The 18,288-nt window shown below is 49.1% G+C and overlaps 1 protein-coding gene across 5 annotated transcripts in view; it reads left to right on the top strand.

The window, feature by feature from the left end:
* Positions 1–18,288, top strand: part of EXOC6B (exocyst complex component 6B) — a 245,126-nt gene that overhangs the window by 13,784 nt on the left and 213,054 nt on the right. For all 5 annotated transcript variants that reach the window (XM_042811691.1, XM_042811690.1, XM_042811689.1 and 2 more), the window contains exon 2: positions 15,456–15,621. In XM_042811691.1, coding sequence (XP_042667625.1) covers positions 15,456–15,621 — 166 coding nt within the window. The remainder of the gene's footprint in view (positions 1–15,455; positions 15,622–18,288) is intronic.

Here is an 18,288-nt window from a genome sequence, read left to right as displayed (position 1 = left end):
CCTCTGACCATCTTTGTGGCCCTCCTCTGACCATCTTTGTGGCCCTCTGCACCCATTTGTTTCCACCAGCATGAAGATGCCCCATCTCTGGATGTGTCCGAGGCCATGGATGGGGCCTTGGGCAGCCTGAGCTGCTGGGGGGCTGCATGGAGTGGGGCTGGGAGAGCTGTGAGGTCCCCTCCAACCCAAGCCATCCTACGTGCCTATGGTAATGACTTCAGTCTGTCAGTGAACTGACAGCTGACCCATTGCGGCTGCCTCCTGCTGTGGGTGAGGGATGAGTGTCGGAGCTCCGTGCATCACTTCTTTGTTTTCTACGTGTCTGCTTTTTCTTCTTAATTTTCCCACTGGGGGACACTAGGATCCTTTGAAGCAAATTGGCCCTAGGCCTGAGTCGTTACACGTTGCCTTTTTAAAATTCCTTTTGCACTATCAGTTGGACACAGCACCCTTTGCTTCCTGTCCTAAATAGCTGCAGAGAGTTGCTTTGTTCAGCTGCAGTGATTGCTGTATGTCGAGCAGCACACAGTACAGGAGCCTAAAAACTCTCTAGGAACCCTTATACGTGAAGTGCCATCATCTGGGGCTGTTAGGATTCATTTTTGCTGAAAGCATTTAAAAAAGCAAAAACCCTCCCAACCTGAGCTGCTTGCATTTTGAAATGACTGTTTTAGATATCTATTGCCATGGGGGGATGGGATCGGTGTTTGGAGGCCTTTTCCAGTCTTCACAGGCAATCTATAGAGTCATCAAGTGTTTTGTTGATTGGGTGTTGGGTGTAAGGAGTGCAAATATTCATCCACAGCTTGTTAAGGAATGCTGAGTGGTGGTGCTTTATGCAGCTCCAGGCTCAGTTCAGACCCAATTCACACCACTGCCACCTGTGTGGTGGAGCCCACACCCTCCCTAGAGGTATGAGGGTCGGTGCAGTTCAGCAGGAGGGAGGTGGATGTTAAATGTGAATGGTTTGTTGACCTGGAATGCTGTGCTGCATCTTTGAGAAGGGCAATCTCAACGTGGAAGCTGATGGACAGATGCCTGCTGCAGCATTCTGTGTGCCGGCCTTCAGCTTCCCTTCTCAGCACTCTGTTTTCCTTGGCAGCGTTGATAGGGTTTTGTTTCCTCTTTTTTTTTTAAAGGCTGAAGGAACTATTAATTTATCTTCTCTGACCTTTGCACAATGCAGATCGTATATTCCTCAATAAAGGCTGTGACCTTTGCTTGAACTTGAGTATGGCTTCGGGTTGGGATGAGTGTCACTGTAAAAGATGCTGTGATGGAAAATTCATCTTCTCCCTTGATTCTTTATTACAAGCAGATTGCTTGTAGTGCTAGCAAAGCTGTGCCTTGCTCCAGGGGGGGAATTTGCTTGGCATTGATTCTCACAGCATCACAGAATGGCCAGGCTTGGAAGGGATCTCAAGGATGATGAAGCTCCAACCCCCCACCACATGCAGGGCCACCAACCTCCACATTTCATGCCAGCCCAGGCTGCCCAGGGCCCCATCCAACCTGGCCTTGAACACCTCCAGGGATGGATGGGGCATCACAGCCTCTCATGGCAGCTGTTCCAGCACTTCACCACTCCAATCTAAACCTTCCTTCCTTGAGCTTTCAATCAGTATTTCTGAATCCCTCTCAACTTGTCCTTTCTTTTCTGATTTTCTATATAGATCTGCTGCATCAGTAGTTCCATCCCACAAACATCAAGCAGCAAAGGAATGCTGCTACAAGCATTACCCTTGAGGGGAAACCCAAAGCAGATCCCTGCAAACCAGTTATGTCATCATCCAACCCCTGAGGGTGATTTTACCACAGGGGATGTCTGGCTGCTTCTGCATTCCTCTTATTTTCTGTGCACCTTGCAATTGAAAATCAGCATCCCCTGTCTATCTATTAACAGTGTCAGCACACTGGACTGGCTCTGAAGCTCTCCTGGTAGTTCTGGGTTCCAACACTGTCCCAGTGCACAGCAAATGGGATCTGTATCCCCAGTTCCCAGATGAGCACGTGCTGTTTGAGCACAACCTTCGTGTCCTCACTGAGCAGGAGTCCACAAAGCACTCTCCCTTGTGGTAAGGCTAATTTGTCCCTATGGTTTTCTTGTTTTTGCTTCTACAAGAAGCTTCGTTTCTCTGGCTGATGTGTGACACTGAAGATGAATGGCTGTGGCTGTCTCTGTCCATCACACAGAACAAGTTTGCTTTGTATTTTGGGTTTTAACTTTCAGCATGGGTTTTTCATTAAGCTGTAGCACAGCAAGCTGTCTACTCTAATACCAGCAGACATAAATTGGAGGTAAAATCTTCACGCCTGTTTCTCAGTCTGGCACTTCTTACTAAATCCTTTTAGAGAACCAGCGAGTGCCTATTTCTCAGCTACATGGCACAAGTAGAAACATATCCCAGATGGATACAGGCTGCCCAGAGAGGCTGTGGATGCCCCGTCCATTCCTGGAGGTGTTCAAGGCCAGGTTGTTTGGGGCCCTGGGCAGCCTGGGCTGCTATGAAATGTGGTGTTGGTGGCCTTGCCTGTGGTGGGGAGTTGGAGCTTCATGATCCTTGAGGTCCCTTCCAACCCGGGCCATTCTGTGATTCTGTGATGTTTTCTGAAATGTGATGTGCTTTTAAAACAAATTCAGATCTGTGCTTTTTTTTAAAAAAAAAAATAATTTTTTTTTTTTTCAATTTTCCCTTTTTTTGCCAGTTCATTTCAACCACACAGGTGCTCTGGGGAAAGCAGTGACTGAATATTTAGGTGGGTCCCTCCATCGGAGAGCCTGGTCCAACTTTTGTGTGCTGAGTGAGGAACCTGTGGGAAGGGCTGGAGCACCTCTCCTATGGAGAAAGGTTGAGGGAACTGAGCTTGTTCAGCTGGGAGAAGAGAAGGCTCTGGGGAGACCTCATTGTGGCCTTCCATACTTCAATGGAGCGTATAAACAGGAGGGGGAGCGGCTGTTTATGATGGTGGCTGGTGATAGGACAAGGGGGAATGGTTTTAAAGTGAGACAGGGGAGGTTTAGGTTGGATATGAGGAGGAAGTTTTTCACACAGAGGTGGTGAAGCACTGGCACAGGTTGCCCAAGGAGGCTGTGGATGCCCCATCCCTGCAGGCATTCAAGGCCAGGCTGGATGTGGCTCTGGGCAGCCTGGGCTGCTGGTTGGTGACCCTGCACACAGCAGGGGGTTGGGACTGGATGAGCATTGTGCTCCTTCTCAAACCAGGCCATTCTGTGTTCTATGATTCTACGGATTGTGTTATCATTAAGAATGAAAGTGACCTCAAAGATGTCCAACCCATCCCACCATGCCCACTGACCCGCAGTGCCACATCTCCATGGTTCTGGAACATCTCCAGGGATGGTGACCCCCCCCCCCCCTGTGCCATGGTGACCCAGTTCCTTGGTGCTGTGCTGTGCTCACCTCCTGCTCAAGGCTGGCTCTGCCTTGCTTTTCCTGGTCATAGAGCCTGCCATGGTTGATCTTTGGACTCCTTGCTGGCTCCTTCTGCTCTCCCTTAGATTGAATAGGAATATTACAAACTAGGAAACAGTCTTCTGAGTGTGTGTTTTTCTATATATTGTGTATAATCTTTTGTAGGGGTTTAGCCCTTCACCTTTTCTGAATCTGTTGTCAGCCCATGAAAACTTAGGATTTCCTTTGGTGCCATCAAGTGGCAAACGGCAGTACTGTTGCTCTGCTGAGATGAGGAGGAGTGGTGGAGGCTGCAGTCATAGAACTGCCCTTCTGCTGAAGGGAGCGTGGCCAAATCCCATGAGACACATCTGTGTGTGGGCAGCGTACAGCCTGTGGGTGTCCCGAATCATTTTGCAGCCTCTGCATCATTTCCAGTCGTCGGGAGGATCTAATCTCCCACTGCAGGTCCTTCAAGAGGACATATCTCTTGTTGCTAATATAAAAACTCTTTCCCTTCCACGTATTGAAGAGGTTCAGGATCTTCCTGAAGTGCAGCTGTTCCATTTGAGTCGCCGTGTTTGCTTTGCTGGGCTTGCAAGCAAAGGACTGCTGAGCTCAGAGCCCTTATCACAGGGCTGCTCAGCAGCACCGTCAGGCTGTTCAGGTGTGCAATCCTTGCAGTAACAACTGGCTCTGTTTGCACAGTGAGATTTTTGGCTGGGGTGTGAGACTCTGTGCTGTAGGATTATCACTGCTTTTGTCCCTTGGTAAACTGTTTCTTTTCCCTGTCCTTTATATGCAGAAAGATGTATGTCAGTTGGGGACCTGTAAGGTTTGCCTTGGGTAGTACTGCATTTTGCCTGGCTATGGCTTTGGTTATCTCTTACTTTCGGATACTGGAGAGGATCCAATATTGTTCTGCATTGCTGAGCTGCTGAAACATGGGTCTCAATGCATCTGCACAAAGGCTGACGTGTGCAACAAAAGTCACCTTCCTTTTGCTTCTCTCTCTTTCTGTGATAGAATGGTCTCCTTAATAATGACCTCTTTTGGCCCTTACTTCTATGTAGATGTCACATATATAGGCACACCATTCTGTCTTTCTTAGTTTCTGTGTGCAGGTGTTCATTTTCCTAATTTTCCCTGTGCTATTCTACTGCCACTGCACTATTAAAGTGATATAGAATATATAGAAGATATTTAAAAGATATTAAAGAATTGTGTTCTTAAATCATAAATCTTCAATCTTAAATCAGCCAGCACTGCTGCTTCGGTTTCTCTTCTCCCCAAGCCCCTTGGTTACAGTTTAAGCTGTCTTCATGCCTCGTGAACTGGTTTGTTGCCAGTTAAGAAAAAGCCCAATTGCATTTCACTGCAATTAATTGTAATTAGCACGGTTGTTTGGAATGGAGAAACGATTCCATGTCTGAGAGGACGAGGACGAGGAGGGTGTAAGTATGACTCAGCCCCGTTGTAACAGTTGCCATCGGATGGGGACGGCTGGTGGGAGGTGAGTTTGGATAGCTCATGAGCAGCCACTGCCTTTGGGAGCACACGAGAGAATTTCCCCGCTGCTGAGAACAATTGTTGGCAATGGGCTCCTGCAAACAGGGCGAGAAGAAAGGATGAGACCCTTTGAACGACTTGGGCATGGGTTTTTGGGCTGTGGTAGGGGTGTGTGTGTGGCCTGGGATGGCTGTAGTTTCCCCAGCCCTTGCCTGGTGCTGCTCAGCCTTGCATATGGGCACTTTACCTGTGCAGGCAGTGTAGGCAGCTTGGGCTCATTATAACAGCTCCATTTTAGGAAATAAATACCAGGACAGCGTGTTATGACTGGGGCTCTCCTGTGCTGAAGCTGCTCTGGTGGCTGGAAGCTGTTGAATTTCATAGAATCCTAGAATGGCCTGGGTTGAAAAAGACCACAGTGCTCATCTGGTTCCATCCCCCTGCTGTGTGCAGGTCACCAACCAGCAGCCCAGGCTGCCCAGAGCCACATCCAGCCTGGCCTTGAATGCCTGCAGGGATGGGGCATCCACAGCCTCCTTGGGCAACCTGTTCCAGTGCCTCACCACCCTCTGGGTGAAAAACTTCCTCCTCATATCCAACCTAAACCTCCCCTGTCTCACTTTAAAACCATTCCCCCTTGTCCTGTCACCCTCATAAACAGCCATTAATTTGGGGGGTGGAGCTGTGGGTATCCCAATTCATCACAGGGAGTGGGGCCAGCTGGCCTTGAAAGGTCCCTTCCAATTCAGTTCTTTAATTTTGCTGAGGTGGAATAAAGAATCATGGAGGCGATGCAATTAGGATAGCTTTGGAAGAGACCTACAGATATGAAATCCATCTGCCTGACCGTACTCTGTCCATCCAAGTGCTGCATCCCCCATGCTGGCTCAAACACCCCAAAGCCCACCCTGCTGGTGCTGCAGTGCTTGGTGCCAAACCAGGTTTTCTGTACCCACCTCGGATACGGCTGGCTGTTATCTGTGTGCTTGGCAGGGGTCTGAAATTTGTGTGGACTTGAGATCTGGTGCAACAGTGACCTCAGTTTATTCATAAAATGGCCTGAGTTGGAAGGGACCTCAAGGATCATCGAGCTCCAACCCCCCCTCCACAGGTAGGGCTACCAACCTCCACATTTACAGAGCTCAGCCCCCCCCAAAAGCCTTACTTTAACCATGCCTGAAAGATCCACCTGCTAAATCATTATCTATTCGTTTCTATCTGAGAACAAGAAATCTATCTGAAAACACAGGGTGGAAAAACTACCTGGCATGACTGAGAATAGTATTTCTCCCAGAGCTGGACGAGTTCTGACATACTCAACAATGCAGCTGCATAAGGACAGATAAAAACAGCAGTGACATCACACACTGATATTCAGTGCATTAGAAATATAAATGGGTGTTTTCAGTCAGTCCTTGGAAATAATCTTTCTTTCCATATTAATACTCCTTTATATGAGGAAAATCCCACGAGGATCGTAAGCAAAAGAAAGAAAATAAATGACCAAGCAAAAAACCTCCATGCAAATTTAAAAAATAAAGGGATACTTGCAATTTGTAAGTTGAGCATTTAGTACATCCTGCTGTTTCCTACAGGTTCAGTTCCAGAATGGTTGTCATCACCTGATCTTAGCAATGAGTTATTTACAACTTCACCCATGTATGTAAGCACAAGGCAAGCATTCCTTACAAAAAGCAAGGTGATGAGGCTATTTTATACCTAAGATGTTCACCGATTATTCAATCAAATGTCCCAAATCTACAATATTGCAACCTTCACATCTTCTGTCCCCCCAATCTGTGGAGCTGCACAGCTATGGGAAGTGCTGACAAACCTGGTGACTTGAAGTAGCAGGGCACAGAGTTACACGTTATGAGAAGCACAGCCCAGTTCTGTTCCTTTTGAAACCAGCAGTGGACGTGCTGACATCTAACACTAGACCAGGCTGCCCATCCAACCTGGCCTTAAACACCTCCAGGGACAGGGCATTCAACACCGAGGTGATGCTGTGTTTCCCCATGGGTTTTGGTAACTCTGCTCTTCAGGTTTCAGTACTCTGAGGGAACTTTGCTCTTGCTGATTCTGTGTCTGGCTTGGAGGCTTAGGAAACCCACAGTGTCTGGCTCACACAAAAGCATGAAGCCCTTGGCTGCGGGCTCCCTGCATGCAGAGTTCAACACGAGGCCTTCCAGCTCACCAAGCTGGCCTTGCTCGGCTTGCCTGCATGCTAAAAAGCCAATGACGCCTTGTTGGAAGCTGAGCCTCAGTGCAGTTCGGCTGCGGTGACACAGGGTGGCGGTGCCACTTAAAGCTCTGCTGGCCCAGGGGCCGGGCTGATGGCTTTGGGCTGCTGTCAGCAGGGCTGCGTCCCTTGGGTGGCTCTGAATTACCTTGATCTGTGTGTGTGTCTGCTTCTCAACTCTGCTCTGATGTGCTCCGTAAGCTGCTGAGCTGAGGGAAGGTCAGAAAGCTCCTGGGAGTGCTGCTGATGTCCACATCCCCAGAAATGAATCAAACTGCCCCCATGCCTGGGATGTACAGCTTCACATTGCCAGGCTTTCAGTCCCTGCTTTTGACTTTCATTTTGGTTTTAATCAGCTTTTCAGGTCCTGCTGCAGCTGTCTCTCTCCCCAGACACACTGCCATAAAGCCCCTTTGGGCTTCACGTGAGTTCAAGAGCAAAATGTTGCCATGACTCTTCCCAGTAATCTTTATTTCCCTGTATCTGGAGCGAGACCTTTGCACACGTGAGCCATCTTTGCTGTTTGCTACCTCTGGTAAAGTTGGTTTTGCTGGCAACAGAGATGCTTCTAGTCACTGGCCTGCTGTTGCTGTTCTGTTTCATGTCTGGTGCGTTAAGCTCTTGTCAGCACATCTTGCATGGGACTTGTTCTCTTTGTGCTGCTTTTGGCTGAATGCTGGCCTGAAAGATCGCTGAGAGCGTGCTCTCACATTGCTCCTGCAGTGCTGCTGACCCCATAGCCTTGCTTTGGCTGGCCCCGACAGTCTGGGTGCCACTTCTCTCACAGGTCTTTGCTTGGGACCCAGCGGTCTTCTGCACTGTGCAAACATCCCCAGCCCCGCAGCTGTCTCCCAAAGGAATAGGAGAACAGCTCTTAAAAGGAAAACAGCTCAGTGTCTGAGTGCTGAGTCAGACTGAAGCATTTCTCAGCCTGTGGCCAGACAGCTGGGAGGAGCTGAGAAACAGCGTCTGCACCATGTATCACAGGAGAGCCTCCAGCTATCTCACTCTGAAAGGCAAGCTGACCCATGAGAATCGATGCTGTGCGAGAATTGCTGACCAGGCTGGCTCCCACTGCTTGGTTTTTGTCTGCTCGTGGTGATCCCTTGAAGAAATCCTTCTTGGAAGTCTTTATAGGGCTGGGGAGAGTCTGAATAACTGCCCTGCACTGTATGGGCAGTGCCTGGTTCCAGGAAAAAATATACCATAGGGTGGTGTCTGTGGGAGATACGAGGGGCTGATCTGTGTGTGTGTGTGCTTTGTGCATCCCTTGGCTGATCTCTGTGCCTCCTTTGCACAAGAAAACTCTGTGAACATAGCATGCAGAGCTATTGAATGTGGCAGAGTATAAGAATCGCCCATCTCTCCCTGGAAGCACTCAGGTCCAGGCTGGATGGGGCTGTGAGCAGCCTGGTGTATGGGGAGGTGTCCCTGCCTATAGCAGGGGGTTGGAACGAGGTGATCTTAAAGGTCCCTTCCAACCCAAACCATTCTGTGCTTCTGTAGCATCGCTGATATTGGAAAAGACTTTCAAGATTGCTGTATACACAGAATGTGGTTGGATTCGATGACTGTAAAGGTCTTTTCTGACTGAAATGATGCTGTGATTCAAGGCTGCTGTGTTTGTAGGCAGGTTACTGGGTACTTGTGCTGTTACCCACCCCTGCAAAGCACTTCCTCCTCTTGGAATAGCGTAACTAAGGTCAAATGAGTGTATGAAATGCTAAAAGTGAAGACATGCTTTCAGTCTCAAGCTTTCTGCTATTGAAACGCACGTCAGCAGCACGATGTGAAATCACTTTCCAGTATTTGGGTGCTTTCTGATGTTTTGTTGGACTAATCTGTTATAGCTGAGGTGTGAATATATGGCAGAACTGTCTGCCAAGATAAACAAGACCACATCTCATCGCTCCTTGGCGCCGCTCCTTCCGAGTGATTAAAGACTGCAATATCAGCTCCTTCCTCCTCAGCTGGGGAAAAACTGCAGGGATGCACAAGTTCAGAGCAGTCCCAAAAATGGGACAAGTTTGGGGGTAATCATAGGGCTGAGAAGAGTGAGGGATGCCACAGCCGGTCCTGTTATCATTCTGCTGTACCTGCTTAGGTGGTGCCTCTTCTTGTCCTCAATGGAAAATGATCTGATAGTGGAGGTAACGTCGTCCCACCTGTGTGGATCCTGGGCTAAAACTGGTCCTGATGCTTCTGGGTTCTGTCTCAAAGGGTGTTTGGGTTTGGACATCTTCCTAATGGCAGGGATGTGGAAGCCTCAGAGGCATGAGTTCCTCATGAGAGTGACTCCATTGCTTCCCTGGTTGGTATCTGCTGTTGGCTGTGGGAGAGCACAAGCCAAAATGTTTCATTTCCTTTCTGCTTTGAATTTGCCTGGCTTAAGTTTGCAGTCGTGTTACGCTCTCAAGCTTTTCTTCTCTGTCTGAATTAAGCTGCTCCCTGGTACCTGGCCTGGCTTTGAGCACGAGGTTTTTTGTTTGGGTTTTTACCATGTGTTTATTTGTGGCTCATGCTTGCATCTGTTAATTCAGTCAGCTCTCAGTCTCTCTTCTGTACAAGCTGAGTGGAGAATCATCATCACAGAATTGCAGAATGGTTGGGTTGGAAGGGATGAAGCTTCAACCCCCCACCACAGGCAGGGCCACCAACCTCCACCTTTCACAGCAGCCCAGGCTGCCCAGGGCCCCATCCAACCTGGCCTTGAACACCTCCAGGGATGGACGGGGCATCACAGCCTCTCATGGCAGCTGTTCCAGCACCTCACTGCTCTCACAGTAAACAACTTGGCCCTGATCTCAGTGTCCTGCCATGTCCAAGGCACTGTTTCCATCCTGTGAACTTCTGGTGTCTTTTTGGTACATCCCATAGCTCTGGAATTGCACGTTCCCTGCCTTGGAGCTGTTATTTCCTCCTCACCTCTGGGTACCAAGAGAAAGTAGCCCACACTGCAGCACATCCAGATCTGTTGGTTGGGTCCTTGCTGTAGGCACTCAGTGTGCCAGCACACCACTGTGGGAAGGGAGGGGGACACACATCATTTGTAGCTCCAAGTCCACATCCTCTGATCCTTGCAGGTTTGTGTCTGCCCCCTAACAACAGTACATTCCTGCAACTAAGTGTGATTAGGGCGTATCGTTACATTTCTCCCTTTTTAAAAACCATCTTGTTTACAGGCGTTGTAAAGATGATTCATCTCTGCCTTAATGTTAACCAGCTTGGACGGGCTGAAATTTATCTCACTTGGTTCTAGCTAGCATTCCTATCCTACACATGGTGCGAATCAACTGTCCTTCCAACTTGAAAGAGCTTGAGAGAGCAGGGCCTGCTGACGCATCGCTTTTGTTCTTGGGGGAATTGTTTCCATTGTGCTCACTTGAAAAAAAAGGAGAGAAGTTGAAAGCTCTGCTCGTGGCCAGTTCTCTCCATACTCTCCTCAGCTGGGGGCATTCGTGTTTGCTGGAGCTGTTCTGGCTCGCCTGCCTGGGGTTGCTCCTTACATTTCCTGGCTCTTCTCAAGGCCGAACGTTAATTGCTTCAAGCTCTCCCTCTTCATGCCTTTCATCATCCCAAGTTCGTTCTGTAATAGGGACATTATAACCGAGTTGTTGCATTATATTTTCAATTAGGGTAATTATTTGTCGTTTTCTTCAGGATCTCGTTGGCACAGAGCAGCTGTGTTCAACCCCGGCGATGGCTGCAGCTTTACGGTGGCTCCGTTTTTCCAATGTATGGTCTGAAAGTCTTTGTTGTCGTAAGTGAACGTCTGAGAAGGCTTTAGAGCAGTTTAATACCCAAGACTTGATCTTGTACAAATGAAGGAAATGGGAATTTGTCCTTTTACCATCAGTGAAAGTGGATTTGGGTGCTTTGAAGTCCTTGTAAAAGCTGGGAGAGACACGGTGCCCAAAGCCTCAGTCCTGCCCAACATCAGGTGGTTTCCAAACTGCTCCAGCTCTTCTCTTCAGACCTACTAAACATAAATAACCTCCAGAAGCCACCACTCCATCCTCTCCCCATCTGCGGAGGTATTTGGTCTCTCCAAATGTGTCTGATCTACTCTCACTTGACATTTTTCTAACTTATTCTTAGAAATGATCAATTTAAGCAAGTTCCATAACATGCCCAGATGATCTATTTTGGAATTACAATTACAGAACCTCGTGTCTAATGTTTAACCTCATCCTCCTGGGCAATTTAAGCCCATTACTGTTTTTCTTCTCTTCAACAGATGCAAATATTTGCATGGGAATGTGAGTCTGGGCTTCCTTCAGTGGTCACACATCCCAAACGCTGCTGCCTGTTCATCCACATTTCCTGCTTGGTGGTGATGCTGTTGCTGTCTGCATCCTCCAGATGAGTTTCCCAGAGTAGGCATCTATAATTAGAAAGAAGATGAGCTTTCAGTGACGGCACTGCAGAAGAGAGCAGCAGTCTGGAGTGAGGTTGAGATTTCTGGGGAAGGAGGGGTTTTGAGTTCCAGACCTCAGTCTTGGATCACAGGGGCTTAAGGCAGATTTAGTGACTCTTTTTCAAGGGTCTGATGAGTGGTTCCCACTCGGCAAGGTTAATTAGGCTTTGTCAGGGTTCTATGGCAAAATGCTACTTAGAATGGCTTGGGTTGGAAGGGACCCCAAGGATGATGAAGTTCCAACCCCCCACCACAGGCAGGGCCACCAACCTCCACCTTTCATAGCAGCCCAGGCTGCCCAGGGCCACAAACAACCTGGCCTTGAACACCTCCAGGGATGGACGGGGCATCACAGCCTCTCTGGCAGCTGTTCCAGCACCTCACCACTCTCTCTGTCAAGAACTTCCCCCTCACATCCAACCTAAGTCTTCCCTCCTTCAACTTCCAACCATTTCCCCTTGTCCTGCTGTTATCTACCCTTTCACAGAGTCGACTCCCCTCCTGTTTGTAGGCTCACTTCAGGTCCTGGAAGGCTGCCATGAGGTCACCCCACAGCCTTCTCTTCTCCATGCTGAACAAGCCCAGCTCCCTCAGCCTGTCTTTGTAGGGAGGTGCTCCAGTCCCCTGATCACCTTTGTGGCTCCTCTGGACCCCCTCCAGCAGCTCCCTGTCTTTCTTGTACTGGGGGCTCCAGACTTGGACACAGTGCTGCAGATGGGGCCTCCCAAGAGCAGAGTAGGGGGGGACAATCACCTCCCTGTCCCTGCTGGCCACCCCTCTTCTGATGAAGCCCAGGATCCCATTTGCTTTCCAAGCTGCAGGAGCACACTGCTGGCTCATGTTAAGCTTTTCATCTATCAGGACCCCGAGGTCCTTCTGTGCAGGGCTGCTCTCAAGGAGCTCCTTCCAGTCTGTATAAATGCCTGAGATTCCTCCAGCCCAAGTGCCAAACCTTGCACTTTGCTGCGTTGAACGCATGTCTTGAGCTCGTGTGGGTTCTCTCCCTACAGCTGGCCAGACCCGTTGATTTTGGGGAAGCCCAATGGACTTCTCCCACACCTCCCTGTTTCCTCTCCAGCAGTTCTGAATGCTGTTCCATCAGCTGCGTGGAGGCTGTGTCCCACACGAGCCGGCTCCATCCTGCCACGGCCCTTTAGCACCAACACTTCCTGAGCTCTGCTCCCTCTGCCAGCCCCTCAGGGACTGCTGCCTCCCAGCAGGCTTTGACTCCCCTCGGTTTAGTGTCACCGACGTCTTTCAGAAGCACAGCCTGCCTTACATTTTCCAATTTGCTAATGAAACCACTGAAGGAAAGCAGGCCCAGAAGAAATTTGTGTGGAATCGCTGTTGAAAAGCCCCTTCTGGTCGAGCCCAGTCACTGACAAGCAGCAGCAGCATCGTTTGGGGATGCATTCGGATGCTTTGTGACTCGTGCACGTGTGTGGTTTACGGTCGCTTTCTGTACCACCATCCTCCCAAAGTGCTGGGATAGCCTGGTCCTGCCTGCAGCCATGCTGAGTGCCCATGGGCAGCTTCCCTGCTGCTAACCTGGGTTGTCCTGCCATGTCATGGCTTTTGGTGATGCCTGTAAGCCCTGCTCCAGGGCTGCGTGGTGATGGGATGCTGCTAACAGTGCAGGTAGCAGCCCTGCAAACTTCCTTTGACCTCTTTTCCGTGCAGTTGTTGCACCACTCTTGGTTCTTTTTTTTTTTTTTCTTGCTTTGCTCAGTAGTTAATTTGTTTATTATGAAAGTTAGAATAAGATTAAACAAACTGTTAATGCTTTTATGTAGCTTAATGAGAAGAAAATGTTTCTGAGGGATGAAAACCACTACACAAGTTTAAAGGGGGGAGAGGACGGCTGAAAAAAATCGAAGTCCACAACAGACTCAGGAATTTGTTCCACTTATTAATTGAAAACAAAAGCAAGTCCCTTCGGTTCCACTGTCCCCAGAATGTCCTCCTTGCATTGTTCCAGATCTCTTTTATTTTGCCTCTGGAGATTTCCCTCCTCTGTGCTCGCAGCTGAATTTATTTAGGTTACTTGGGAGTCGCTGTCCTGCAGCCGCGCGGCGGGCGGCTCTCGTTGGGAGTGAGGTTGCAGGGTCAGCCTTGTAGCTTCTCATTCTCCAAAACTGCCTGGAGCCCCTCTGGTTAATGGCTGAGCCTGAGAGATGCAGGAAGGACCTCCAGAGTTAGTTCCTAAAGATTTCCTGCTGTTAATTAATGTATGTGCAGTAACTTGAAGCTCTTGGGGTGTCCTTGCAACGCGTTTGGGGCATCTGGTCTTGCCACCTTATCACAGGACCCCAACCTGGCTGAGGATGGAGTCCCTCTGGCTCCATCCAGCCCTGCAGCACCTCGAGACCCCACGCTGGGCTCTCCTCACTGGGTCCTTCCTTGCCAAACCAACAGTCAGCCTTGTAATAAACCAGAAGTCTTAGTGCTGAGTGCTGGGAGCGGTGATTGCGGTGGGTGAAGGTGTACAGAAGTGCTTCCTGGGGTCAGGGGAGACCTCTTGTGCTCCAGTTTGTGTTCAGTGCCTCTTCAAGCCCAAACCTATGATTCTATGATTCTAACCCACCCAGCGTGCCCACTGTGCACGTCCCCCAATGCCACATCCTCATGGTTCTGGAACACCTCCATGGATGGTGACCCTGCATTGCCTGGGCACCCTGTGCCCAACCGCTCTTCCCACAATGACATTTTCCCTAATATCCATCCCCATTTTCAGATGAACACTGCAGTAACATAAGGCCATGCTGGGACCTCTGCTCTCATGGAGGCGTTTGCCCATGATGGATATCTTGGAAAGATTTTTCTAGTTGACCTTTTGGGAAAACCAAAGTGGAGTTTTAACTCGTGTGCAGAAATTGCGAAACTTCACGATACGATCCAGGAGCTTTTCCAAGTCTTCTACAATGGTTTTATTTAGCCAGCATAGTTCAGAAATGCAAACCAGAGGGATGTGTCAGCGAGCACAGCCTTCCATTGCTGGGTCATTGCTGCCATGAGTGTGGTGGGACAGAGCCTCTCATAGAGTCAGAGAATGGCCTGGGTTGCAAAGGACCACAGCGCTCATCCAGTTCCAACCCCTGCTGTGTGCAGGGTCACCAACCAGCAGCCCAGGCTGCCCAGAGCCACATCCAGCCTGGCCTTGAATGCCTGCAGGGATGGGGCATCCACAGCCTCCTTGGGCAACCTGTGCCAGTGCCTCACCACCCTCTGTGTGAAACTGCATATGTTCAATGTGTTGAAACTTGTGTGTGGGTCACCTTCTCGTGTCTCCTGAGCTGCTGGGTCCATCACTATGAGAAAGGCATTGAGGCTCTGTGTGCAGAGAAGGGCAATGGAGCTGTGAGGGGTCTGGAGGACAGCTCTTATGGGGAGCAGCTGAGGGAATGGGATGGCTGAGTCTGGAGGAGGTCCAGGTAGACTTTATAGCCCCTAACAGATGTAGTTGTACACGAGTTGTCATCTCCACGTTATGTTTGTGGCCATGCATTGTGAGCACCCTGAGCTCCACTGCTGTGGGGCAGCACTAGATGGCACTCTGCCTCCAGCTTTCACCTTCCACCAGCAGAGCTCTGCTAAACTGCAAGGAAAAGCAGAGCACCGTTGTGGCACGTGTAGTTTTAGGAAGCTGTGTCTCTTTTTGCCTTTATTCCAAAGCGGAATTGTGCTGTTAAAGCTTAGAGATAGGAAGGGGAATGAGATTTGGCAGCTGTAGATCTGATACTTTTCCTTTGTAGCTTCCCTCTCCCCTTTAATATATATATATATATTTTCACAGATTGGATTGTGGTTATTTGTTGTCAGTAATGATGCTGACAGGTTTTGGAATCGTGGCTCACTGTGACATCTTCTTTTTTAGGTCTGTTTATGATGGAGAGGAACACGGTCGTTTCATGGAAAAACTGGAAGCCCGAATCAGAAACCACGATCGGGAGATTGAGAAAATGTGCAACTTCCATTACCAGGGTTTTGTGGACTCCATCACAGAGCTGCTGAAAGTTAGGGGAGAAGCCCAAAAGCTGAAGGTAAGAGAAAGCTGCTGGACGTGGCCCAGGGCAGCTGGCTGCAGGTGGCCCTGTCTGAGCAGGAGACTTGGACAAGGTGACCTCCAGAGATCCCTGCCAACCTCGAGTGCCCTGTGGTTGACCAACCAAACAGACATCTCTTTTTGTCCAGAGCCTCTCCCCTCTGCCTGGGAAAAACCAAACCAAACCCAACAACAATGCTAATTCTTTCTCCCTGTAATGATCAGTTAGTCATATGAAACTCGACAATTATTTTGGCAAACTGGAATGCTGTGGTACATCAGAAGTGTGAGGAAGATTAAAGCTAGGCCTGTTCTGTGTTAGTAAACATGTGTTTTTCCTGGGATACCTTCGGCCAACTTCTGAAGCTCTGCAGTCAGCAGCATGTCTGCTGTAGCACCATCCACTTCAGTGCCTCATCTGACATCAGATTCTCATTGCAGAGGGCGTTGAGTTTGAGTCAGATCTGCAGAAGTGGCACGGGTTGCCTGGAGAGGTGGTGCCTCCATCCCTGGAGACATCAGGCTGGAGGGGCTCTGAGCACTGATGGAGCTGAGGGTGTCCCTGTTCATGGCAGGGAGCGAGAGCAGAGGGCCTTTAGAGGTCCCTCCCATCTCAAAGCGTTCTGTGGTTCTGTGGAAGCAGTCTGGTGCAGAGCTGACCTTAATTGTGAGATATCTGCATGTTGCTGGCAGGTGAGATATTAATATTCAAAAAATGAACTTCAGAACATTGTGAGGTGCTCAGGAAGCAGGAACAGCAGTGAGAAATGAGTAGTAAGTACAACAAGAATGTTTGCACAAACCCATAGCTTGATTCCCTTTCTCCAGCATCTCCAGGTGTGGTTGGTTTAACTAGAAAGTAAAATGGATAGAGCAGGGAATGGGGAATCACAGAATCACAGAATCACAGAATCACCCGGGTTGGAAGGGACCTCAAGGATCATGTAGTTCCAACCCCCCTGCCTAGCAGGGCCACCAAACACACACATTCAGATCAGGTTGCCCAGGACCCCGTCCAACCTGGCCTTAAACACATCCAAGGACGGGGCATCCACAACCTCCCTGGGCAGCCCGTTCCAGGGCCTAACCACTCTCCTTGTATAGAACTTCCCCCTAACATCCAACCTAAATCTTCCCTCCTTCAACTTGGATCCATTTCCCCTAGTCCTGCTGTTGTCAGCCCTTTTGAAGAGTTTACTCCCCTCGTGGGTGTAGGTTCCCTTCAGGTATTGATAGGCTGCAATGAGGTCACCCCGCAGCCTTCTCTTCTCCAGGCTGAACAAGCCCAACTCCCTCAGCCTGTCCTCATAGGGGAGGTGCTCCAGCCCCCTGATCATCTTAGTCGCCCTCCTCTGGACCCTTTCCAAAATCTCAATGTCTTTCTTGTACTGAGGGCTCCACACCTGGACACAGTACTCCAGATGGGGCCTCACAAGAGCCGAGTAGAGAGGGACGATCACCTCCCTGTCCCTGCTGACCACCCCTCTCCTGATGGAGCCCAGGATCCCATTTGCCTTTCGAGCTGCCAGAGCGCACTGCTGGCTCATGTTCAGTCTCTCGTCCATCAGGACCCCCAGGTCCTTCTCTGCCGAGCTGAGAAGGCAAAATGGTTACGGCTAGGAATGAGTTTTGCAAGCATGGTGGCCTTTAAGCTATACAAAAAGATAGGAGAAAGGGAGGTTTTCATCTGTTTATTGGAAGAAATGCGTTCAGCAGTGTGTGGAAAAAGGTGTGTGTATGATTGGAGTGTAGGTAAGTGGTAGGAAGGAAACTAGGCAGGTTTCTGGGGACACGAAGGGTCTGGAGCTTGATGGTGGTCCTATATGCAGTGGCCAAGTATGCTTGTGGTTTAAGCATGGCTTCTGTGCCTTAGAATGGGAATATTACACAGTCTGGGGCATATGAGACATACATGACATTGGAATAACTTGGTGAGTGTCAGAGATTGGAGAGCTTTCCTTGTTTTCCTCCAGAAGTTGGAACACAGCTGGGTGGAGTCTGTTGAGGAGATCCTTTCTGGAGGGTGTGTGGGACTGCTTGTTGGGACCTAAAGGAGATAAAGCCATAAATAAGGGAATCAAAGTCTCAGAAAAGCACATTTTCTGGAAAAGAAAAAAAAAAACCCACAACCATTTTAACTTCAGTGGGTTTTTTTTTTTTCCACACATTTATTTATTCATTTAAAGCTACCTTGGGCATTTCCATGCAGGCTTCTGGATAGGCACAGCCCTGATGCCACAAACCAACGTGTGCTTTCAGGATCACCTTTGTGGGGATGTTTCCTTGCATCAGAGGCACTCTTATTAGGACAAGGCCATTGGAAATACGACGAAAGAAGACTTTTTGTTGTTGTTTTAATTATTATTATTTTTTTTTAAAGCCATTGTTTATAGCCAAGAATTCCACATTGTTTGTTTTCAAGGGCTTGTTGCTGTTTCCCATTCTGCAAACAGCTGCTTTGTTGGTGGCACGCTGTGAAGTCCATCTCTACCCTCAGGATCTCTCTTGATTTCCATCACTATGTGATCTATTAAACAGCACATTGGAAAAATACACACAGAAGCCTATTGGAGAAATACTGAGCCCTCTTTGTACGGGTTTCTCCAGGGAATCATCTGCGAGTCCAGTGGTGAGAGTGAGTTTTGTTCCAGCTATTCAGTCTGCA

The sequence above is a fragment of the Centrocercus urophasianus genome, unplaced genomic scaffold (assembly GCF_019232065.1).
Source record: "Centrocercus urophasianus isolate 14NV4802_14NV808 unplaced genomic scaffold, USGS_Curo_1.0 seq_13, whole genome shotgun sequence".
In the NCBI taxonomy this organism is placed as follows: domain Eukaryota; kingdom Metazoa; phylum Chordata; class Aves; order Galliformes; family Phasianidae; genus Centrocercus; species Centrocercus urophasianus.
This window is presented reverse-complemented; position numbering and strand designations above follow the sequence as displayed.